At 48.4% G+C, this 24,154-nt stretch overlaps 3 protein-coding genes and 1 pseudogene across 12 annotated transcripts in view; 1 reads left to right on the top strand and 3 right to left on the bottom strand.

Annotated features, from left to right (window-relative positions):
* Positions 1-820, top strand: part of RNF123 (ring finger protein 123) — a 34,446-nt gene extending 33,626 nt beyond the window's left edge. For 7 of the 8 annotated variants that reach the window (XM_088798135.1, XM_088798134.1, XM_088798133.1 and 4 more), the window contains 3 exons: positions 77-171; positions 307-392; positions 482-820. In XM_088798135.1, the coding sequence (XP_088654261.1) occupies positions 77-171; positions 307-392; positions 482-602 (302 nt within the window). In that variant the 3' untranslated portion in view covers positions 603-820. Of the gene's footprint in view, positions 1-76; positions 172-306; positions 393-481 lie in introns of those variants that run through there. The other variant, XR_012489560.2, reaches the window with a different exon arrangement.
* On the bottom strand, positions 790-3,218 carry GMPPB (GDP-mannose pyrophosphorylase B). Its single transcript, XM_019723844.3, has 9 exons — positions 2,855-3,218; positions 2,649-2,729; positions 2,530-2,578; positions 2,267-2,409; positions 1,887-2,045; positions 1,721-1,799; positions 1,519-1,646; positions 1,253-1,435; positions 790-1,170 (listed from the first exon to the last, which is right to left on the bottom strand). The coding sequence occupies exons 1-9, from the start codon at positions 2,981-2,983 to the stop codon at positions 1,039-1,041; spliced, it is 1,083 nt and encodes a 360-aa protein (XP_019579403.1). The 5' UTR covers positions 2,984-3,218; the 3' UTR covers positions 790-1,038.
* A 326-nt stretch (positions 3,219-3,544) lies between these two features.
* Positions 3,545-24,154, bottom strand: part of IP6K1 (inositol hexakisphosphate kinase 1) — a 53,338-nt gene continuing 32,728 nt past the window's right edge. For all 3 annotated transcript variants that reach the window (XM_088798145.1, XM_088798144.1, XM_019723843.3), the window contains 5 exons: positions 21,063-21,413; positions 13,562-13,772; positions 9,599-9,780; positions 7,423-7,598; positions 3,545-6,888 (listed from right to left, as the gene is read on the bottom strand). In XM_088798145.1, coding sequence (XP_088654271.1) covers positions 6,355-6,888; positions 7,423-7,598; positions 9,599-9,780; positions 13,562-13,772; positions 21,063-21,285 — 1,326 coding nt within the window. In that variant the 5' untranslated portion in view covers positions 21,286-21,413 and the 3' untranslated portion in view covers positions 3,545-6,354. The remainder of the gene's footprint in view (positions 6,889-7,422; positions 7,599-9,598; positions 9,781-13,561; positions 13,773-21,062; positions 21,414-24,154) is intronic.
* LOC141567184 (aminoacyl tRNA synthase complex-interacting multifunctional protein 2 pseudogene) lies at positions 16,584-18,260 on the bottom strand (annotated as a pseudogene).

The raw sequence follows: 24,154 nt of genomic DNA, 5'->3' as shown, positions 1-24,154 counted from the left end.
GTCTGAAGAAGAGTCACTTTCCACCTGGGAGTACTCTACGGCCACATTTGGCCTGACATCTCTTACCATCTCCCAGACACAGATTACATCAGCATTGAGGAACTGGCCCAGGTGGAACAGATGCTGGCACACCTGACCTCTGCATCTGCCCAGGCAGCAGCTGCCTCCCTGGTGAGTAGGGCCCCAGACACAGGTCCATACCCACCACACCTGAAGATGTTGGCACAACTGGGTACACACTACATAGGCATAGTGTGCGTCCACCTGCATCCAACCCCAGCCCACCCTACACTCTGCTCCCTGCAGCCCACCAGCGAGGAGGACCTGTGCCCCATCTGCTATGCTCACCCCATCTCTGCTGTGTTCCAGCCCTGTGGCCACAAGTCCTGCAAGTAAGTGGGCCCCATGGGCTTAGGAGGCTGGGTGTGGGGGAACAGGGGGTACAGGGATACACAGCCACCCCCACCCCCTCCTGTTGTAGAGCCTGCATCAACCAGCACCTGATGAACAACAAGGATTGCTTCTTCTGCAAAGCCACCATCGTGTCTGTAGAGGACTGGGAGAAGGCAGCCAATTCAAGTGCCACTTCCTCAGCTGCCTAGGCCTGCTGAGCCCACATAGCTGGAGCCTCCACTCCTGAACCCAGACCCAGGCTGGGCCCTATTTATGAGCTCCTCATGCCCCTTCCCCCCCACTCCCGCCACATTCAGCCTCCTCGCCTGTGTGTAACCTCATGCCAGGAGTCCAGCCATGCCCTAATTGTGCCTGAGCTTGACTTTCAGTCAGGGCCACAGTGAGCATTAAATTATTATTCCATACAGCCCTGGCCCGGCCCTTCTTGAGGGAGTAGACTTTGTGGGGTGTGCCCAGCAAGGATCCTGACAGAGTATGTCCACAGGAGAAGGCAGATGTCCAACTTCAGCCTCATCCAAGCTTCCCCAGACAAATGGCAACGAGTCCAGGGTCTTCTGACATGCCAAGCTGGTGCTCCGCTTGCCAACAGGGAAATGGTGGCTCAGCCAACCCCACAGCAGCGCCTCACATGATGATGCGAGGTTCCGGCACAGACTCGCCAATGGACTTGTGGGGCAGCACGCTGGCCCCGTTGAGGTAGAGCTCGTCGTTAACTATGACGTCCTCACCCAGCACCGTCACGTTCTCCATGCGCACCTCGGGGGGAGGGGCAGGCCTTGTCAGTGAGGAATGCACATTCCCTGGCCCTTTACCCACCTGGCCCAGCCTAGAGGCTTACCCACTGGCCCACACGGCAGCGCCAGCCTACAATGCAGGACTCGAGCCAGGAATGGGAGCGGATGTGGGCGTCTCGCAGCACTGTACACCGCCGGATGCACACGCCGTCCTCCACCACCACACCAGGACCCAGGCTCACGTTGGGACCGATGCTGCAGTTCTGACCAATGCGGGCACTTGGGTCCTGAGGACAGTGGGGAAAATACAAGTGGGCCATTTGTCTCCCAAGACTGAGGGGGTTAATGATGGGCGGGGCAAGGGCCTCACCACCAGCACGTTGCCCACAATGCCAGGGCCTGAGCACAGTTGCTCAGGCTTCTTCTGTCGCAGTGACTGTAGAAAGAGGCACATGCCAGTGAGGAAATCCTTGGGCTGCCCGATGTCCATCCAGAAGCCTGTAGGGAGGGAATGGATCAGGGGGCTCAGCCCAGCCACAGACCACCCCCACCCTGTGGCCTCCCTGCCTCACCCTGCAGCTCCATGGCATATAGCTGCCCCTCCTTGGCCATGACAGGGAAGACCTCCTTCTCAATGGACGTAGGCTGCAGCTGTGGGGGTGGGCAGCTTGTGAGCAGGGTCGTGGTGGTGGTGGCCTGCCCTACCCCAGCCCCCCCCCAGCAGCTGCTTCTACACACCTGGATGCGCCGCAGCACGGCAGGACTCAGGATGTACATGCCTGCGTTGATCTTGTTGGACACAAACACCTGCGGCTTCTCCACGAACTGGTGAATGCGGCCTGTGTCAGCCTCACACACCACCACACCATACTTAGAAGGTTCCTCCACTTTGGTCACCTGAGTGCAGGAAGACCTCAGGCCTAGTCCAGTGTTCCTGAACCTTCATATGCATGCTGTCCTAAATCTCAGGGGCTATGCCCCAGATGCTTCAAGACGCACTGCACAGTCCTGCACCCACAACATAAAGGAGCCTTCACGGCTGGTGGGGGGAGGGGGCGGAAGCCGCTTGACATGCGTGGTGGGGTAGCAGTGTGGGAGAAGACAGACATGGTCCTTACCAGAATAGAGCCCTCCTGGCCGTGGTGCCGGTGGAACTGCACCATGGCTTGGAAAGGGAAATCGCAGATCACGTCACTGTTGAGGACGAAGAAAGGGTCTGCAGTCTCAGAGAGCAGGTCACGGGCCAGTGCCAGGGGCCCAGCTGGGGGAGGGGAACAGATCACCATTTTCCTGGGCCCTTGGATCCAGGCGCCATCCAGGCTGGGTCTTACCCCTTTCCTAACCCTAAACCTTCCCCAAGGGACCTCCTGTCTCTACTTACCTGTCCCCAAAGGCTCCTCTTCATGAGACATGGAGATCCGGATTCCTAGCTGAAAGAGAGAAGCCCCGTCAGGATGAGCAGGCATCGAGGTAAAGGGTCAAGAGTGGACTCAAGCTCACCCTCTGCTCCTGCGCCTTCATTTCCTTCTCCAGCACCTGAGACATGTAGCTGACTGCCAGAATCACGTGATCCACGCCTGCCTGTCGGAAAGAACAGCGCCGGCCAACAGGCGGGCTTAGCCCGAGACATGGGAGTGCCCCACCCCCCACTCGTTAGCGTCCCTCGTCTTGCCACGTCCTACCACGACCCCGGCCCCGGGCCTTACCGCGGCCAGCGCCTCCACTTGGTGTAGCAAGATGGGCTTATTGCAGAAGTCCACCAGTGGCTTCGGGATGCTGAGAGTCAGCGGCCGCAGGCGCGTCCCATAGCCGCCCACTAAAATCAGTGCCTTCATCGCGCCTGCGGGAGGTCGGCCGGAGACTGAATCCGAGCTCCGAGGTGTCCGCGGCCCGCCTGGCCGACCCCTGCCGCTCGCTCCCGCCGCCGATCTCAGCCCTGCGTCCTTCACCTGACAGACTGACCAACTCTGGATCTGTCTTGTCCACCCCGTCTACCCCGACGCTAGATCCCGGGCAGCAACAAACCAGGACGCCACACCGGATGGAGGGCGGCTGGCCCGGAACTCACGCCCGCCCTGGTCGGGCGGTGACGTGACTCACGAGGGCCAATCGGCTGCCGTGTACGTGGCACGTCCGCCGGCGTCGGAGCGCTGGGGCGCGGCTCCGGCAGACGTAGCCAATGAGAACCCGAGCGCGTCCTGCTGCCATGGGGACTGCGACGGGACCCGCGGGTCAGCTGGCTATTGGCGGATCCAAAGGCAGAACTGGCGCCAAAGGCGAGGCTGCTGTCCCAGGTGCCTGTAGCCCCCCCCACCCTCCCTTCCGCTGGAGGAGCGAAGGAGGCCGGCGGCCTGTCTCCCGGAGGCCGCGGGTTGTTCACAAAGACGCGATACAGCCTGAGTTCTAGCGGCTTTATTGACATACACGACCTTAGACACAAGCGGGGCGGGCAGCGCTGGGTGTACAGAAAGGGGAGGCTGGGCCCAAGGCCCGAGCACCCCACCCCCGCACGCAAGTTCCCGAGAACACTTAACTGCGCCCAGACGCGGCTGGAGCCATGTGTGGTATCCCCGGGCAGGCCTCGGGTGGAGTGGACAGGAAAGTGGAGCAAGAAAGCAATTCCCAAAGGCGAGGGCTTACAGTTCTCGGAGAAGCTAAGGAACCAGGTCCTTCCCAGGGTTCTCCAATTTTTTTCCTCATTAAAACATTTTTTAAATCTGCACAAACAAAACCAAATTGAACAGCTTTCAAGTTCAAAGCAATCTGCATCTAGGGGAGGTGCACGTGGCCAGGTGTGAGTGAATGAGCAGGGGGCTACGGAACTAGCCTAGGCCTTTGGCCCCTTAGGGAGTCCCCACACCCACTGCACAGGCCCCAATGTGAGGGAGGGGTGGGGTCCCTGGCAAATTGCTACACTGGTCCCCTTTCTCTTTAAGCACCGCCCGATCCCACCCCCCAGGGGCTGGTGTCACTTGACCCAGGGAAGCACTATGGAGAGGGGTCACTTGAGTGCCCCAACCGTGATCCCACGTTGCACTTTGGTCCCAAGTTGGGGCTAGGAAGGCAGGGCCTGACAAGGACAGGTCTCTGGCATAGAACCGTGAGAAAGAGTAGCGGCAGAGAGCATGTGCGCGTGCGCACACGCCCACCACCCCACCAGACAACAGGGTTGGGTCTCAAGTGTCAAAAAAAAGTGCTGGAGAGGCCCCGCCTTGGGGGAGAGGCAGCAAATCCCAGGCCCTCCGCGCTTTTTAGTGCCAGGACAACACTGAATATAAGTAAGTCTCTCTTGCTATGAAGAACATAAGAGGGCAGCATCTGCCCCCAAAATACAGGAACACAGGCAGCACAGCACATCCCCAGTCTGGAGAGTTGTTCAAGCAATGAATTCCAAGCGGCCCCAGACCTTGTCTCAGCCCCTGCCCTGCCAGAAAATGACTATGCTAATGAAAAGCTACTGCCCCTATGGCTGAAGCTACAGAATGGTACAGGAGAGAAGATGGTCATTAATGACCAGAAACAGGCAAGCTGCCCCTCCCAGCCCCAAGGAATGGGAACCTGCCCACCACTGGCACCAGGGTCAGAGGGCTGAGAGATGAGATCCATCAAGGAGCCCATGAAAGATATGTGAGGCTGCATCTCTAAGGACTAGGAAATTAGTCCATCAGTTACCAAGGCCTCTCAGACACAAACTGGCAAGCTTACCTTTAATGCCCAAACGGACATGCGCCGAAAGTGATAATGACAGTGACCCTAGGCTTGGAGGTTAGTGCAGTGTCATCTCCTGGCCACATGTGTTAGTGGTGGCAGGTCTCTGTACCATTAAGGGCTGGCAGCAAAAATTAACTACAACCATGGGGAAGGAAGGGGCCACCCTTTGGGCCTTCACTGTACACTGTCAGTGTTGAGGGGGCCACTCTAGGCCAACAGAGAGGGTGATGGGCCAGCAGGGAAACACCTCCTACAATTCATTTTGCTACCAGTTCTTTGTAAAAAGGTAGCGCCTGCTGAGGAAGGGCACAGGGGCAAAAACTCACCTCAGAAATGAGAAAGAATATTTTGCTGAGGAAACCATGAAGGAAAAAATCAATATTTACTAATGAACAAGGCTACACCCCAGGGGAAGGATCCCAAGAGATAGAGGCTGTCAGATGGACAAATGGACAGACTGGTGGACCCCAAGACTGTTAAGACAAAACTCTCCTTAGCAGAATCTGAGCACCTGCACCCAGGCACAGACAATGTCCGTATGCGCCAAGTTCTCCCTCTCAAGCTAGGAGCTCCTCACAATGGGCTGCTGCCAGAAGCTTGGCCTGGGGAAAGCTGAGCCCCTCAGCCCCAGGAGCAGCTGCCTACGAGAGGCAGCACAGCTGCCCGAGCTAGAGGAAGAGGACTCCCAACCACAGCACAAGAACTGCAAATAGTCTGGGCCGAGCCACCTGGTGGGACACTGACTGTCCTCAGCAAATAAGCAGGGCCCCCTTCAGTGGGGCAAGAGAGCGCAGACTCCTTAGGAAGGGATCTTGGTGAGAAAGGTTGGCTGGGGTGTGCAGACAGGAGGAGCAGGTTCAAATGCCAAAGAGTGCCAGGGGACCCCACGGCCTGCCCTCTGCCATAAGCTGACTTCTGCCCAGCTTCACAAATCCAGCCTCATACCAAGGTCAGAACCAAAAAGGATGAGTCCAGCTGTGTGCAGCTGGCCTGGTAGTGCCTTGGGGGTATCGAAGAGCGGCTGACACCCACCACACTATAATGTCCCCCAAGAGATGGGCACCCAAGCCCTCTACTACTGAGGAACAAGGGATGAGTGGGCATGGAGGGGCCCTGCATCAGCCCAGGGCTTCACCCTGCAACCAACAGGGCCCTATAGCCACAGACCCCAAAAACCTAGGCAAGAGAAACCAATGTCCAAGGGCACCCTGTCCGTGCTGCCAAGCCCACCAGGGGCGCCTCTTCCTTCCTAAGTCAGCCTGGACACAGCAGTCAGAGCTGTAGAGCTAAGGAGCCTGGCTGAGAGGATGTGTGTTCTGCCCTCCCTCACTTTATATATATGGATTCCAGGCTACAGCTAAAAACATTTCTTTTAGTTTACACCAAAGAGAAATATAACCCTTTAAAAGCAAGTCTGTGTCCTCACGGCGAGTTCAGATCAATGGTCCCTGCCTGCGGGTGGAGAGGAAGGGGTGCTGGGGGCCCAGAGCTGGGCCTACTGGTTCTCGTCCCGCATCTGTTCCATGATGCTGATGAGGTTCTCCAGGCCAAACACATAGCCTCGGTCTGGCCCGTCATGCACGGTGGGGTCATCGCGGAAGCCCTTGAACGTGCTGTGTGCAAAGTCGATCATGCGCACGTCCACCTTGGGTGGAGAGGAGGGGCCCGCCTCAGGGCTGGCGCTGCTGGGGCTGCTGCTAGGGCCACAGGGTGATGCCACCTCAGGCAGCCCTGTGTCCACATGCTTGAGACGCATCTCGGACCGGCGGTCCAGGTAGGACTCAGCCCGGCACTCCTTGCCATCATAGATGACAAGCAGGGAGCTGGAGTAGAAGCGGTAGGAGGCCTGCCGCTCCAGCACCGCTTTCAGGCCCCGCAGTTTGCTCAGGACGGGCTCAAAAAGGTCACGCCGCAGATCAAGGCCGTTGTGCAGGTACTGATAGAGGGCGCTGCGGAAGCCTTCAATGGACAGCCCACGGCCATAGTACTTGTTCCTGCAGAGGTAATGTCCTGTGTCCAGCTGGTACACCTGAAACCCCAGGAGACAGACAACGGTGAGTGCCAGGAGGTGCCGTGACCTCCTAGTGCCTTGGGCAAGCACTGTCTGGAAAGTACTACTGACCAACCTGAACTTTTCTGCTCACCCCTACACCACTGAGGTGTGCAGGCCAGGTTCACTTTAAGTTTTCCTGCGGTAAAGCCAGGAGAGAACAGAGAGCAGGCCTGCAGGTTCTCTGCCATCACCTCTGAAGCCCTTTTCCAAGTTGCCCGAGGGCCCAGCTGGACTCAAACGAGGAACATCTGACTGACAATACCAAGGCAACAGGCGACCACAGCAGCTCTGTACCTGGAGCCCAGACCAAGGTCACCAGGTAAGGACAAGAGAGCTCAAGGAACATACTTATAAGGATGCACTTGGCACCCTGTGGGGGATGCCACTCTTGGAGGAGATTCGGGACCAACGTGGGCAAGGGCACTTGGCATGGTAGCAGACAGGTACATGGACAGCCGAAAACACGCAAGCAGCAGCACGCCAGCGCTCATCAGACCAGGGGCGACTCACCTGCATACCACAGACCCTGACACCCAGCGTGGCTGACGTACTCTGCTCACATTTCCTCATCTGCCGAGCCGCCTTCTCAGCTGATGCGTCATCACCGTGCTGGCGGGTGCCCATCTTCAAGTCCAGTACACAGGGGTACTTGAAGTGATGCACCACGTTCTCCAGCAGGAGGAACTCTGGGCCACAGTCAAGGAGAAGAACAACCACACTCGCCAGCAGCCGCAGACAGGAAAGCACAAGCAATCTGAATTCCACCTCAGTAAAATGTACAGTTCATGCCACTGGCTTATTACTTCATTAAAAAAAATAGTTACTGTGCTAAAATAGATATAAAATTTGCCCTTAAGCATTTTGAAATGGACAGTTCAGCAACATTAAGTAGATTCACATTGCTGTGCAACCATCACCACCATCTATCTCCAGAACTTTTTCTACTTACTTTTTCTACTTCCCAAACAGAAACCAGAAACTGTGCACATTAAATACTAACTCCCATCCCCAGCCCCTGATAACCACTAATCTACTTTCTGTCTCTATGAATCTGCCTATTCCAGGTAGTTCTTATAAGTGGAGTCATATAATATTTGTCTGTTTGTGTCTGGTATTTCATTTTCAAGGTTCATCCATATTGTAGCATGTGACAAATTTTCATTCTGTTTTATGGCTAATATTCCACTGTATGGATAGACCACATCTATTGATGTCATCATTTTAATTTTATTCTTTAGATCTGTCCTGCAAGCATACACAAACTAAAGAAGATTTGGCAGATTCACATATATCCCTGGCACCATCAGTAAACCAAGGCCCCACTCAAGCCAGTGCCTCACCCAGGCCTAAGACATAAGGAAGACATCTTTGCAGCACTACTACAAATAGGAGAAATCGGATTTAACATTCCCAAATGGGAATCTTCAGAAAAAGCTGGTTTAAATTTCTATTTTGTCATTTTCTGACTTAATTTCAAACTAGTGGACTATATACTTAAAACTTATCCCTTAGTACTTCTAGGACCTTCCGCTCAAAACAGCTCTATGGTCCTGGCCTCCTGTCATTTATATCTGTGTCTTCATCTAGATCTACTGTCTGCAACAATCTTGGATAAAGTACAGGCTTATCACATGTCTGCCAAAAGTCACTGGGGCTCACACAACCTGAACCACAACCCACATCTGAGAACTATAAGCCACTCACAGCATCACTGTGATGACGAACATTTTAACACCTCCTAATTCTTTTAAAAAATAACTTACAGAAAACCGTTCCATTTGGCCTTTAATTAATCTCATCGCCTGCTATAACCTATACATAAGTGACAATAAAACTTAAGGAAGGCTGCGGAAAGATCTCAGTGGCTGAGAGCATGGGCTCTTGAATCTTACCCACTCACTGGCTCTGGGCACAATACTTACGCCTGTGCTTCCCTTTCTTCATCTAAAGATGGGAATCATAACAGTTCCTCCCTCAAAAGACTGTTATGAAAACTGAGTAAATACATATGAAGTGCTCAGCAGATTCCCCCCTCAGTTTCTCAGTAAGTATTAGTTATTTATTGTCTACTGCTGCAAAACTAAATGATCATAAAGATATCTATTTCGTAATACTTTTTTACCTTTAACATCTTAAAACTATTTTATATTGTATAGGTACGGTGTTTAAACAACAACAACAACAAAAAGCACACCAAAACCAAACATGTTACTTTTTAATTATCTTTTGGGAGGGGAGAAATACACGTGCGCACATACACACCCCCCCACCCGAGCCTAGACATGCACTGATAAATATGGTAGCCACTAGCCACATCTGGTGATTTCAATTTCAATTTTAATTAATGAAAATTTAGAATTCAATATCTCAAGTCACAGCAGCCACGTTTTCTATACTCAGTGTGGCTAGTGTCTACCATACTGAGAAAAAGCACAGATACAGAATACTTCCATTGTCCCAAAAGGTTCTATTGGACAGCGCTCTTCTAGACTGTCAAGTTAAAGATTCAGTTTTAAGAGTCCCCAAAGGCAGAAAAAAAACAAACAGGCTGATGAAAGGAAGGAGGACGAAAAAGAAGAGCCTATGAAAAAGGAAGCTGAGAACGAGGGGACCGAGCAGAGAGGGCCCTGACGCAGGGCCCGTGATCCCAGAAGCAGACACTGCTGAGGAGCTGTGATAAGGATACTGTAGAGCTTTCGGTCCTTGGACTCAGAGCGCATTCGGCTCAGCTGCTGCTTGTGACAGCGCAGGCTCCAGGGGTTGTGGCTGATCTTCTCAGAACTCACACCGCTGTTGCCATCCAGCATCTGGAAAGGGACTTCCGAGTGGCTGTGCAGCTCCACCTTTGGACTCTTTGCCTCCTGGGAGCTAAAGGAGAAGACCACACACATGGCTAATGGGCTCAGACAAGTCACCCCCTGGGATCTCACTGCACAGGGTGGGTGACATGGTGGCCCCACATGCATGAGCACATAAAAGTGAGTAAATCGGATTAGTGATATTTGTGTCTCCGAAAAATAATTCTCTGCATTAAATTGTGTGATCAAGATACCATTTCACATCCATTGGGGAGGCCATTAAGAGAACAAAATGAAATGAGTGTTGGAAGAGGTGGAGAAACTGGAACCCTCGTACACTGCTGGTGGGAACGTGAAAAGGTGCCCCACTGTGGAAGTCCGGCACTTCCTCAAAAAGTGAAAGGGAATTATCACATGATCCAACAAATGCCTGAAAGAACCGAGAACAGAAACTCAGATACTTTATACACCAATGTTCACAGCAGCATCACAATAAATAAGAGCTGGGAACAACCCAAGTGTCCATCAGTGGATGAACGGACAAATAAAACATGGTACATGGATACAATGGAACAGTATTCAGCTATAAAAAGGAATAAATTTCTGATACATGTTACAACCTAATGAACCATGCTTTCATTTAAGTGAAATAAGCAACACACAAAAGGAGGAATATTGTATGATTCCACTCATATGAGGTAACTGCAAGTTCAGAGACAGAAAGTAGAATAGCAGTTGCCAAGGGTTGGGGCGGGGAGAAGTACAAAGTTAACTGTTTAATACACAGACCTCCTCTGGGGATGATGCGGTCGTTCTGGAAATGGACAGAGTTGATGGCTGGACATCAATGTGAATGCTAACTGTAGGCTGGGAAAGGTGAAAATGTACATTTTATGCTATGTGTATTTTACCACAATTTAAAAAACTATAGAAATTGATGAGCATACAGTCACATTTAACAGAGTGGGGCACTGGAAGCCACTGTCGAGGACATGAGTAACTATCCTTTTAGAGTCTGTGACGTCTACAACGGAACCTTTAAGAAGACTTAAAGAAAGCAGATGCCGACATCGTGTTTATGAACGTCTGCCTGCCTTTGTATGAGGCCTGGAAGAAAGAGGAAAACATCAAAGAAAAGAGCAGGCCCCAAGGAACCTGTGTTTCTCAGTGGCCGACGTTTGCACCTGTGGAAGGCATGAAGCTGTCTAAAGTAAGGGAGCTTTAGTTCAGAAATAAGTCAAACCACAAAGAGGTTGTGGTGAGAAGATGACTCTAATTGAACATATTAGAACTTTACCACAACTTCATTTTTGCCCCAACATAAAAGCCTTTGCTTGAAGTAACTTGCAATGCGGTTTCTCACACTACTAAGCAAAGAGAAGCAAAGCGCTGGCGACGCCACATGCCCGGGAAATGGCAGTGCACGCCTGCGCTTGGAGCAGAGACGGAGAGCTGCAGTAATGCCAATGCCCCTCTCCTCTCCAGAACTGCTGGCCTCTCCTCTAGGTATGGAATGAGTCAGAGTTGAGGTAACCACAGGGTAGTGTGGCCAGAAATGCTGACACTCCCCAACAGGGGGCTGGGCAGCCTTGGCGACCCTCACTAAAAGGCACTGGCAGAGATCCCATTTCCCGGAACTGGAAGTAGAGGAGCCGGCCAGGGCCTCTCGGCATGACAAAACTCCCATTGTCTTCTGGTGAGGGCACTGCTGAGGCCATTCATGGATGCCTTTTTGTGATCCCCTGTAAAACACAGCCAGGTCGACTTATTTGCAAGTTCTCTGTGCCTACACGGGGCACTTGGCATCACCCTTGCTTGCAGCCCTGGTCCTGGGGAGGAAACAAGCTCCACTCCTGGGAGCGATTTAAGAGACTCTGCTAACAAGCCAAACAAAGTCTGGTCACTGCAGATAGAACTGTCACCTTCAGAGCAGGGCCTTGAACCTGGACATGGGCAGACCTGATGGGATTCTGTGTTCACTGGCTTTTCACCAGGTGACGTGCCATGTGAAGTAACTTCTGTACCTGTGGAAAACCCTCTCCAAAGGGCGGTTGAGAGCAGCATCCACTGCCAGCTATGGACTTGGGCAACATTCCTTGTCACCTGAATGACTGAGTTTAGGTCCCACAATTATCAGTTACACAGAAGCCCCTTGGGGGATGAAAAGAAAGCCCTGGAAGCTGTGCTTCTGCAGGCTGGTGTCCACTTTCCATAAGAATGTTCACCATCGGGAGACCCTGCTTACTACGAAGCTGAGATGAAGGCCTCTCTTGACATCAGAGATGCAGCCCTGGCCACAAAGGACCCCAACTGAGGACACAGGAAGAGAGACATCATGCACTGAGCCAGAGTCCCTGGGGTTCTGTGCTCCCTTCATCAAAGGGAGTGAGGAGAGTGGGAATGCCCCGGGCCCTTGAGCCACAGGAGCAAGGAGTACAGCAGGTGTGGCTGAACCGATCTGATGTAGGAGATAAACTGTGTGCTGCCACGTGTAAGAACAGTCCAATGCCAACTAACTCAGGTCACCGAGCAGTCTCGTCACCGAAACTTTTTGAGTGAAATTAAACATAACTTAATCATACAATTTTGATTTCACTTCGTTTCAGGAAGCTCACATTATTTTCAGTTTACATTCTTATCATTATTTTTTATAATTCCGTGTTTTTTTTAGCTTATCCACAAGGTTGTAAAACATCACCACTATCTAATTTTTCGGACATTTTTATCACCCCCAAATCAAACCTCACCACCATTAGCAGTAACGTCCCATCCCCCCATCCCCTCCTGAGACCCTGGTACCCATTAACAGGCTTTCTGTCTCTGTGGCTCGGCTTATTCTGAACATTTCATGTACACGGAATCAGACAACATGTGGATTTTTGTGTCTGGCCTCTTTCACTGAGCATGTTTTCAAGGTTCATCTATGAGGTACTGTATATCAGTATTCCAATCCTTTTTAAGCTGAGTAATATTTTATTATATGGATAGACCACATTTTATCTATCCATTCATCCGTTGACAGACACCTGGGTTGTTTCCACTTTTGGGCTATTAGGAATAATGCTGGTATGAACATTTGTGCACAAGTTTTAAGTGTGAATATATTTCTTCAACTCTCTTGGGTTTATACCTCGGAGTGGAATTGCTGGGTTTCACTTTTTGAAGAACTAATAATCGTTTTACAGAGTGGCTGTACTACTTTACATTCCCATCAGCAATGTAGGAAGGTTCCATTCTCATCAGCACTTTTCTCTGTCCTTCTGATTATAGCTACCCTAGTGGGAGTTCAAATTTTTTTGCATGAAATATCAAGAAACATAATTCTTTATAGACTATTTTCCTAATCTACAAGAAAAATTCACTTGCAATGCAATAAACTCGATTTTAGATACAGGAAAAGGGTTAACAGCAGATATCACAGCCTCAGAGAAAGTCTGACACCAAAGCCCTTAAACAGCACGTCTGGATGATCTCTCATTGCCCTTGGGCTCTGACATCCTGCAGGTCAGAAAGCAGCTGCAGCCTCACCACGGGCCAGCGCACTTTGACCTGTCTTGGGGATGTAAGACCTAACAAAGCTGGAGGGCACAGGGAGCCCTCGCTTCCCAAGGGCTCAGAGAGCTTCATTCTCTCTTAACCAGTGACAGCCATACTCAGAAGGAGGCGTCATTGAGGTGAAGTGACACAGGAGACAGGTCACATCTGTGTGGGTAGCCCAAGAACACCAGCCACCTTCCCCCCAACTTGGGCCCTACTTCCCCATGCATGATGTGTCAGGACTCTAGAAACGTCTTGAGCATTTGTGCTGACAGGACCAGACACCCCCTTCAGCCCTGCTCACGCCCCCTCACCTCTCAGAGGTCTCAATGGACAGGCTGGCTTTCTCCTCCTTGTGGTCACTGCCACTGCTTGAGCGATGCAGGCTCCGACGGGAGTGCTTGCGTCGAGGTTGCTCCCGCTCTGCTGTGTCATCCTGCTCCACGGTCTCACTTTCCACATAAGGGTAGGCCACTAAGTTGATGTAACCATCACTGTCCCCCTCAAAACAGACAGACACCACGCCTGTTGGAAAAAAAGGCAGCCAGTCAACAAATGTCCCCACGGGCTGGGTCCACGCAGCCAGCACACAGATGTCACCTGCCCTGAGCAAACTGTAGGTCAATGTAGGAACAGTGACCAGCAGACATCTTTCCAGAAGACAGCTGACCACTCACCCCCACTTTAAGTCTGCTACTTACTTTTGATCTTGGATAAATCTGTATTTATTTCCCATTCTCTTATCTGGCTCTCTCACTTTCAACACTGACTTCTGTACCATTCAAAGAACTGTGTGCCCTCAGTGACATCCAAACCTGACACAATTTAACCCTCTACTTATTTAACTGCCCTTTGCTGCTGCCATTTCTTGTTTCCTCCTCTAGATCTGGGTTTTTTTCTGCCTGACAGTGTCACCTAGAGAGAAAGAGACCTCAAGACTTCTTCCCCTCCAAGGCAGTCCCACAAGTATGTCTTCTGCCCACACTGAGCATCAGGCTTTTCTAACCTCAGCAGACAGAACCACCAGCATTCCTAAGTTGGCACAGCTTTGTATTTTCCACGCTGTATTCATGCAAAGCAGTTGATTGTGTCCATTTTTGTCAAGCAGGTTCGTAGTTTCTTCTGGATCATTACCAAAGCAGTTAAAACACAATGTCTTGAAACCTAACTCAAAGAGGAGGGTTTGGTTTGTTTTTTAAAAAGGTCTGGGCTGCCTTTTGTCTAACTTCCACGTCTAACCTTCTGTCAGCTACATTTCTCCTCACTCTTGGTATGTAAAATTGGTTCTACAGTCTGAAAATTAGAAAAAAAAGGACTCTTTTCCTCACATCCCCATTGCTTTGCTCAGACATATGCCGCACTTTAGTAGGCTTCACTTCGGTACGCTGCCTTTCTTACACAGGTGGCTGCTTCTCCTCCAGGTCTTCGCCTTTGTCACTTCCTGTCTGTCTTTACCAGAGTCTCAAGCCTAAGTGCCCTCTGGTCTACAATCTTCTTTGTCTCCTGGGCACCCCCTCATGCTCTGATCTAGTGTCCTCCAGACCGGCCACACAGCTTCTGTGCTGGGCCCCTCCCTGCTGTAACTAACCAGAGTGAAAACCATCTTCCATGATCCTCTACTTCTCCCAGCTCTTGGTTTACTCCTTATTTGAGTGGAAAACATCTTCAAGTAACTTCCTAAGAAAGGGTGTTTAAGAAGTCAATTTTCTGAGTCCTTTGCAGGACTTCACTCTACTCCAAAAGTTCATTGATAGTTTGGCTGAAGACAGAATTCTATGGTGTCTGCAAATAAAGACAGTTTTACTTCTTTCCAATTTGGATGCTTTTTATCACTTCATTTTCTTGCCTAACTGCACTGGCCAGAACCTCCAGTAAAATGTTGACTAGAAGTGGTGAACATGATACCTCTGTCTTGTTCTTGATCTTGTGGGGAAAGTAATCTTTGATCATTAAGTATGATGCTAGTTGTAGGTTTTTCATAGCTGTCCTCTATCAAGTTGAGGACATTTCCTTCTATTCCTAGTTTGCTGAGTTTTATTGTTGTTTTATCAAGAATGAATACTGGGGGCCAGCCCGGCCCGGTGGCTCAGGGGGTTAGGGCTCCGTGCTCCTAACTCCGAAGGCTGCCGGTTCGATTCCCACATGGGCCAGTGGGCTCTCAATCACAAGGTTGCCGGTTCAGTCCCTCGAGTCCCGCAAGGGATGGTGGGCTCCGCCCCCTGCAACTAAGATTGAACACAGCACCTTGAGCTGAGCTGCCTCCCAGATGGCTCAGTTGGTTGGAGTGCGGGCTCTCAACCACAAGGCTGCCAGTAAAAAAAAAAAAAAAAGAATGAATACTGGATGCAGTCAAATGCTTTTTCTGCATCTATGAAGATAATCACGTTTTGTTTTGTTTTTTTAGGTTATTAATATGGTAAATTACATTAGCTTTTGAATGTGAAATCTACTTGCAACCTACCCTGCATTACTCTTATCAACTCTACTTGGTCATGACATATTATCTTTTTAATGTATTACTGGATTCAACCTGCTAAAATTTTGTTCAAATTTTTAACATCTAGGTTCTTAAGAATATTCATTTTCTTGTAATGGACTTAGAGTTGGGACATACTCCTTTTCAATTTTTTGGAAAAGTGTGTGTAGAACTGGCAATATTTCTTTCTTAAACATTTGGTATAATTGGCCGTGTGGGCCTGGAGTTTTCTTTGCTAGAATGCATTAAAATCCAATTTTAATTTGTTTAACAGATAGGGCTATTTTGGTTATTCATTTCTTCTTGAGTGAGTTTTCGTAGTTTGTGTCTTTGAAGAAACTGTCTATCTCTTCTAAGTTGTAGAATGTCATAAAGTTGTTCATAATATTCTTTTATCTTAAATATCAGTAGAATCTGTGATAATGCATCTATCATATCTGATATTGGAAATTGATGTCTTCTCTTTTTGATCAGGCTGGCTAGAGATTTATCAATTTTATTATTCTTTCAAAGAATCAGCCATAGGTCATTGGTTCTCATTGACTTTATTTTTGCTCATTTTTCTACCGAATTTTTTCTTATTGATTTTCATAAATTTACACATATACAAAAAAATGTACATATATTTTTTTTTTTTTTCCTGGAAACTAATGCTTGGTCCACTATATGTGCAAATATCTTTATCTCTTTATTTTCTTTAAAGGTATATTTTGATATATAAATGTTTTAATTGTATCATTCTCTCCTTTTACAATGAGCTCTTTTCTTCTTGCAAAGTCACCGAAAGCTAACCTGGAAACCGCTAATTCTCCATAAGCACATACCACTGACTACTACCGCTGGCAGACACACAGCCAGCACATCTGATCAGGGCAGAAATGGCTATGCTGTGGGTAGGCCAGGAAGTAGCTAGCTCCCTCCAAGAGTAAGTGAGATTTGGTAATTAAATGAGCTATGCAATCTATGAGCTTTAGAAAAAAAAATACTTTTGATCCTGACATTTTTTTACCTCATTACTCACACCTAGGCAAATAAAAATTAATGGTCTTTTAATTCATCTGATATAAGCCCTCATTTTCCTGGCATTTATAAGATTGGTTTAAACAGATATACATATATAACATAAATTTGTCATTTTAACCATTTTAAGATGTACAATTCAGTGGCATTAAGTACATTCACAATATTGTATAGCCATTATTATCTATTTCCGGAACTTTTTCATTGCCTCAAACTAAAGCTCTGTACCCATTGAACAGTAACTCCCCATCCATTTCCCCCTGCCTGAACCCCTGGTAACCTCTGATCTCCTTGCAGTCTCTACAGACTTGCCTATGGTAGCTACTGCATGTATGTGGAACCCTGTGATTTTGGTCCCTTTGTGTTTGGCTTATTTCACTTAGCGTAATGTTTTCAGGGTGCATCCATCTTGCAGCCTGTATCAGAACTTCATTTCTTTTTATGGTTGAATACTATTCCACTGTAAATATAAAGCACATTTGGTTTAACAATTCATCTGTGGGTGAGCACACACTTGGGTTGTTGCCACCTTTTGGCTATTGTGAATGCTTTTGTGACTATTAGCTTACCAGTCAGTATCTGTTAGAGTCTCTGTTTTCAGTTCTTTTGGGTACATCCCTGGGAGTGGAACTGCTGGATAATATGGTGATTCTGTATTTAACTTTTTGAGGATCATCAAACTGTTTTCACAAATGACTGTACCATTTGACATTCTTACCAGCAGTGTTCTACGTCTCCACACCCTTGTCAACATTTGTCTGTCTTCCCTTCCTTCCTTTCTATAATAATGGCAGTCCTAGTAGGTGTGAAGTGTTGTCTCACTGTGGCTTTGATTTGCATTTCCCTCATGACTAATGATGCTGAGCATCTTTCCATGTACTTATTAGCCACTTGTGCATGCTTCTGGCCAAACAGAGAGAACAAAAACATGCAATGTTCCCTTCTCCTTCAAATGGGACACATCATTTGGACACTGAGCTTCATTTGAGTCTTTGGCACACTCTTCCAAATTAAAGTAAAACCCAGCTGATTTTCATGAAGGGGCTGTTTTCAGTCTGCTCGCCTAAGCACCTGAGAAGGTTTGCTAGCATGCTCCTGACTGCTGAATGCCTGTCATCAGTGGACAGGACTCCGTGGTGGTGACAGCAGCTGGTACTGGGAGGAGAGGGGAGGCAGGGTCTGCGTCGATCACCATGTCTTCAGTGCCCCGGAATCCTTTCCGAGCACTGAAGTTAAGTCCGATGCACTGGGCAATAAACCAGTGGGCTCATCAGCCGGCATTATGTGGGTTACAGCCAAGTCCGCACCTGGCATCTGAATATCTTGCTAAGACCATCAACCATGGCTTTCAATTCATAAAGACGTTTTAAAATATCACCTTGGCGGGACTCAAGAGCTTGAAGGGCTGGGTCAGACTCTTCCTGCACAGGGCTGCCAGTCCTGCCGTGCACGCTGGGGAGCCGGTCACGCAGAGGGGGCGCTCTCTGCGGAGAGGCGTGCTGCCCTGTGACAGGGCTTTATCTGGTATGTCAGTGTTGTGGGAGCATCAGAGGATGCTGGGCTTATGGGAAGGCTATTATTTTTGCAACTTTTCTGTAATTTTAAATGTATTTCAAAATAAAAGGTAAAAATCCTATGCTGCTGGTCTTTGAAATATATGAATTGGACCAATAACATCTTCAATTTTCTTTGAATAAATTGAGCTTAAAAAGAAGGGATCAATTTTAGTTTAACTGAATTGTTACTTTTGAAAAAGTGTATTTATTCTTTTCTAATGAAAACGCAGCTGGAGGACAGAAAATCAAGTACTCAGGATTTGCTGTGGTCTTTAAAGACCTCTGTCCCCACGTCTGAGAAAAGGTTGGGGGAACTTAACCAGTGCTATGACTGACACTCTTTCCCCGGGAGGCACCTGGAGACCCCAACTTGTCCTGAATCTGGGGGCTGTGACTTAGAAAACATTCCTCTGGAGCCGGGCTCAATGCCCTTTTCAGAGGTTTTCTCCTTAGCAGCAGAGTTCTCGTTCTGGTTTTGGTATATTTATAGCAGGTTTGGCCATGGAGGTGTTGAGTACAGACAAGCAAGCAGCTGAAGCTGCATTTATAAAGCATTTGCAACTGTTGTTTCTTAGCCGCTTAAGAGACGGCAGTGTGTTTGACTCTGACTTCTCTCTTATTTTGCAGCCCTAGAATATTTATTCTTCCAAATTCAATATTCTTTGGATCCTGCTTTGAAAACAGCAGCAAACAAACCATCCAGTTCAAAACTGCACCAAGGACTTAAGCAGACATTTCTCCATAGAAGACATACAAATGGCCACTAAGCACATCAGCATCGTCAGTCATTAGGGAAATGCAAATCAAAAGCATGATGAGATACCACTTTACACCTACTAGGATGGCTGTAATAATTTTTTTTAATGGAAAGTAAGTGTTGACAAGGGTGTGGAGAAGTAGAACACTGTTGGTAAGAATGTCAAATGGTACAGCCACTATAGAAAACAGTTTGACGATCTTCAAAAAGTTAAACACAGAATTACCATATTATCCAGCAATTCCACTCCCAGGGATGTACCCAAAAGAACTGAAAACAGAGACTCTAACAGATACTGACTGGTAAGCTAATAGTCACAAAAGCATTCACAATAGCCAAAAGGTGGCAACAACCCAAGGTGTGTGCTCACCCACAGGTGAATGGATAAACCAAATGTGCTGTATATTTACAGTGGAATAGTATTCAGCCATAAAAAGAAATGAAGTTCTGATACAGGCTGCAAGATGGATGGACCCTGAAAACATTACGCTAAGTGAAACAAGCCAAACACAAAGGGACCAAAATCACAGGGTTCCACATACATGCAGTAGCCACCATAGGCAAGTCTGTAGAGACTGCAAGGAGATCAGAGGTTACCAGGGGTTCAGGCAGAGGGAAATGGATGGGGAGTTACTGTTTTTCGTTTGTTTGTTTTAGTTTTAGGTGTACAAAACAATGTAATAGTTAGACATTTACACCCCTCACAAAGTGGTAACCCCTCTCCCCCAATCTATTACCCCTCTGACATCATATATAGCTATTACAATTCCATTGACTCTATTCCCTATGCTGTACTCCACATCCCGTGACCATATATATATATAAAATTATAGTTGACATACAATATTATTCAGCTTCAACTTCAGGTGTACAGCGCAGTGGTCAGGCATCCACACCGTCCATGAAGTGGTCTCCCTAATAAGACATGTGCCCATCTGACATACTACAAAATCTTTACATTATTGATTATATCCCCCAAACTGTCTTTCATATCCCCTTGGCAATAGTGTGGCTACCAATTTGTGCTATCTAATCCCCTCACCTTCTCCCCCATCCCCACCCCCCTCCCATCTAGCAACCATCAGTTTTTCCTCTGTGTCTCTGAGTTACAATTTATTGGGTACAGAGCTTTTGTTGAGGCGATGACAAAGTTCCGGAAATAGATAATAATGATTATACAACATTATATATGTACTTAACACCACTAAATTATACACATAAAAATGGCAAATTTTATGTTACATATATTTTACCACACACACACACAAAGTTAAGGAACAGAAATTAATAGTGATATGGATTGGTTTCTGTAAACTGAGAATTCCCTAAGTAAAGGATGACGTCAACATGACTGAATTCATAAAGCTTGAGAAAAGTTAAAAGGCAGAACACCAAAAAATATAACACATATGACGGGCAATCATAAAACTGTATAAACATAGTGACAAAAATCAGATTTTAGAAGTGACTTAATTCTGGTATATATTCCTGCAATTCATTATATAAAGTTAATTTACATTTTAAAAGAGATTATTTTTCCTTCAAAAGTTAGGACCTCCCTCCAGACCCCAATTCTTCTGTAAACTTCTTACCATCCATTCACTCCCCAGCACATCCAGACACAGGCTCCGTCCACAGAGCCTCCTTACCAGCAGTCTCACCGCCGTAGCCTGGAAAGCATCCAATCCCTCCTGCTCTGGGACCAGAGGACTGCCCCCTTCTCGCCAAGACTGTCCCAGCAAACGGGAACCCCCCACACCAGACGCTCTCCCCCAGTGGGACTTAACACTCTGAGTTCTTCTCGGTGTCCCTATCAATACATTTGATTTTCAAGCTCTAAAGACCTCCCTGATGCCTGCAGCCCTGGATTTTGCCTAATGAAGTGACTGCGCTGCGCTGAGACAATAGACTCCTGTGGCATCACAGGGCGAACAAAACACAGATGATTGAACTGAGGGCCGACAAGCCCAAGGCTGCTGCTCTCTCCACACTGGCCGGTGACTAACCTTTGTACTCAGGCGTGAACTCCTTCATCTCGGGGGGGAGGGACTCGTAGAAGCGCTGCTCCCGGGAGATGAGGGGCTTGCACACAGTGTGGTCGTCGTAGCGCATCATGCTGCTGTGCCCGCCCACCTGGTGGATGAAGGGCTCCAGGAGGACTCCCCGGTCTCCGGCCCGGCTTGCGTTCTTGCCATACTGCCCCACTTCCATGGTTTGACAAACACACATTGCGTAGGGGGCCGGTTGCACACTGAGGGCAGAGGATGCAGCACATGGACCACGAAAGGAGGGCTAGGAAGGCGGTCCTGGCGAGCTGACAGCCAACGGTCAGAGTCTGTTCAGCTTATTCTTCTTTCCTAATAGAAAGGAAGAGAGGAAAAGGGAATCAAAACACCTGGCAAACTACAGTGTCCCTCGACTTCACAGAGTATCTGCTCCATGAGGAAGAACAGGGATTGGCTGTGTTCCCGACGTGTTGCCCCCGCACGTACTCATACAGCACTAGCTGGTGCGTGAGAGGCAGTAGGAAATTTCTGTTGAATGCTGCGTCGTTGGTCTCCTCCATCCATCTTTTTATGCACAAAAACCCACATTCTCTTCCCTTCCCAGTTCTCAGGTCCCTTCTAAGTTCTCTACAGGATTTGATTTTAGAGCTACAGTATGTTACAACAGTCAGGAAGGCAACCATCCCTAGTCACTGTACATTCAAAGAGAAGAGTTCAGGAAAAGAACAGAAAGCAACACAAATTCACTCTGTTCAGACTTTGCACAATATCCAGTACTGGTAAGGGTGTCTCCCTGACTCCAAGGAAGGGTTTTTGCCTGAGAAATCAGGTCATGCTAGATACCAAACTTTTCTCCGGAAGGTGCAAGGTCAGGCAGGTAAAGCCATTCCTTGCTGAGTTGTAGAATCATGAAAAGGCTTTGCTTTTCCCAAAGGAATTCCGGCTTCAGATTTCCTCCACTTTCAATCTCTGGCCATCCACTTAGGATCATGTCTTTCTGTCTGACTCTATAACAAACAGTGGGACAAGGAAAAGCTCTTTGTACTTAAACACCCTCCTTATAATGTCAATTTTCTCTCAAGAAAGTTAAAGTAGTAGGCACCTTCCTTAATACTGAATGTATTTTCAAAATTAGGAATGTACTGTCAAGACTACATCTGAAAGATCAAATCTAAAAAAGAAAAATGAAATATTTGTTGAGCAGAAATATGGTTTTACCTGAAGAGTCAAACCATTCTTTTTGTCTGAACCTCATAATTATGGGAAAAATGCGTTATACAAGACCACTTGCAAAACTGCAAAATTTTCTTAATCCAAAGCTGCCCAAGAAACTATGTTCTAGTTTACTGCTATTGACACAAGTAAGTGTTCTCTGTGGTTCCGCAGGTACCTGCGCTGTCGCAGCAATGCACCATTGTGCTGCCGTCTTTTTACTTGTCTGTCACCACCACAGACCATTCTCCCTCATCTCCAGTGCAGTTCCTGGCACACAGTAAGTGCTCAAAAAAAGGCTTGTTGGAATGAATTACATAATTCCAGAAGAGGACCACAGTGAGTAAAAGCACAACAATATGAAAGTTAGAAAACTCTCCCAGTGGCAGTGCTTACAGCGGAAAGTGGCGAAGCAGCGGTGGGGGGCCTGTTCTCAGGGCCCCAGGAGGTGCCCGCTGTGGCAGTGGACTCTGGTTGGCGAGGTCAGCGGGTCCCGCCCTGGCCGGGCCTCTGACTGCAGAGGGAACACCAGGAAGGTGCTAACTTCCTGGCCTGGGCCAGTAAGTACCTGGGAAAGGAGAGGGGTCAACAGTGCCACGTGCCACAGAAGAGTCGGGCAGAAGGGTCAAGGAAATGACCATCCCTGGACTCGGAGAGAACCTCTGCAGCCCCCACAGGGCTGACAGGCAGAAGTCCAACCTCTAGCCAGATCTCGACTTCTGACATTTTGTTTCCACGTGATGTCTACCTAGAGTTATGTTACCGTTTTTTGTGTTTGAAATATTTTCTTAGACGTAAACATGTAAAACATGTAACCACATCTCCGTAACTTTGTTCTGGCATTTATTTCTAAGTAAACGTGGAATGTGAAGCAGTGGACGTGCCCAGAACTCTGTCAGCCTCCGTGAAGCCCTGGCCTACAAGGCGTGGGGCCTGGGGTAAGTCACTTCACTTGACGTTTCCTCACCGGTACAATGAAGACATGCCCACAGCTAACCCTGCGGGATGCGCTGGTGCAGCTGAGGGGCTTGGGCTTGTCTCGCCTACTGCGCAGCCTTGGAAGGACTGGAAAGAGAAAGGCTCTTTTTTAATAAACAACCAGAGGTTGCTCGGGAAGCCTAGTGTCCACTGAGACCCATGGACTGAGCTGTAGCTGACGACATCCTTCCACACCAGGTCCTTGTTAATTCAGTCACAGTCTTGTTCAGGTCGCCAAACCGCAAAGGGATGTGACACCATTCTAGCCCGGAGGGCATCGTGAGCAGCACCTCCGCTCTTCTGAGTGGCTGCTTTAGGAAAGGCCTGGGACCCTCTTCTGCCCAATGAGGAATGAGGGAAGTTGGCCAGGGTTCTCTGGGAAAAGCTACCTCGTTCTTAAAGAACAGGAGAGAGGCGTCCCTCCTCTTCCTCAGGATACCATTCTGTCTGGATAACCGAGACTCCTTACTGCAGCCCCCTTGGGTTGGGACCTTAAAAGACCCCAGCCTGGGTGACCGGTTAGCTCAGTTGGTTAGAGCATGGTGCCAGTAACGCCAACGTTGCTAGTTCGATGCCCACATGGGCCACTGTAGGGGCACCCTCCTTTAAAAAAAAAATGGTCCCAGCCTAAAGCCAAGGCCAATGTGCTGAGCACGCAGAGCAGAGAGAAAACCAGGGCCCCCGATGCTGTCACAAAAGTACTGGATATCTCGTATGTGACAAAATCAATTTCCTTTTATGCTTTAAGCCAGTCACATTGGGGTTTTCTGTCACTTGTAGCCAAAACCACCCTAAATAAAAGGACAGAAATAGTTGCATCAAAATCCCCAGGTTTCCAGTTAATACACTTTGCACATAAAGAGGTCAGTCGTGTTTTCTGATGACAAGGAAACTTCACTAAA

This window comes from Rhinolophus sinicus, chromosome 5 (assembly GCF_057876585.1).
Source record: "Rhinolophus sinicus isolate RSI-liver-muscle chromosome 5, RSI-T2T, whole genome shotgun sequence".
NCBI classification, from domain to species: Eukaryota; Metazoa; Chordata; class Mammalia; order Chiroptera; family Rhinolophidae; genus Rhinolophus; species Rhinolophus sinicus.
The sequence above is the reverse complement of the archived record's forward strand: the minus strand, read 5'-3'. Positions and strand labels throughout refer to the sequence as shown.

What these genes read in the sequence shown, in the direction of transcription:
- GMPPB (XM_019723844.3), bottom strand. Translation starts at nt 2,983, where the DNA reads ATGAAGGCACTGATTTTAGTGGGCGGCTATGGGACGCGCCTGCGGCCG. An exon ending in AAGTGGAGGCGCTGGCCGCG is followed by an intron (nt 2,730 to 2,854) that starts GTAAGGCCCGGG and finishes TCTTTCCGACAG; the next exon opens with GCAGGCGTGGATCACGTGAT. An exon ending in AGAGGAGCCTTTGGGGACAG is followed by an intron (nt 2,410 to 2,529) that starts GTAAGTAGAGAC and finishes CCCCTCCCCCAG; the next exon opens with CTGGGCCCCTGGCACTGGCC.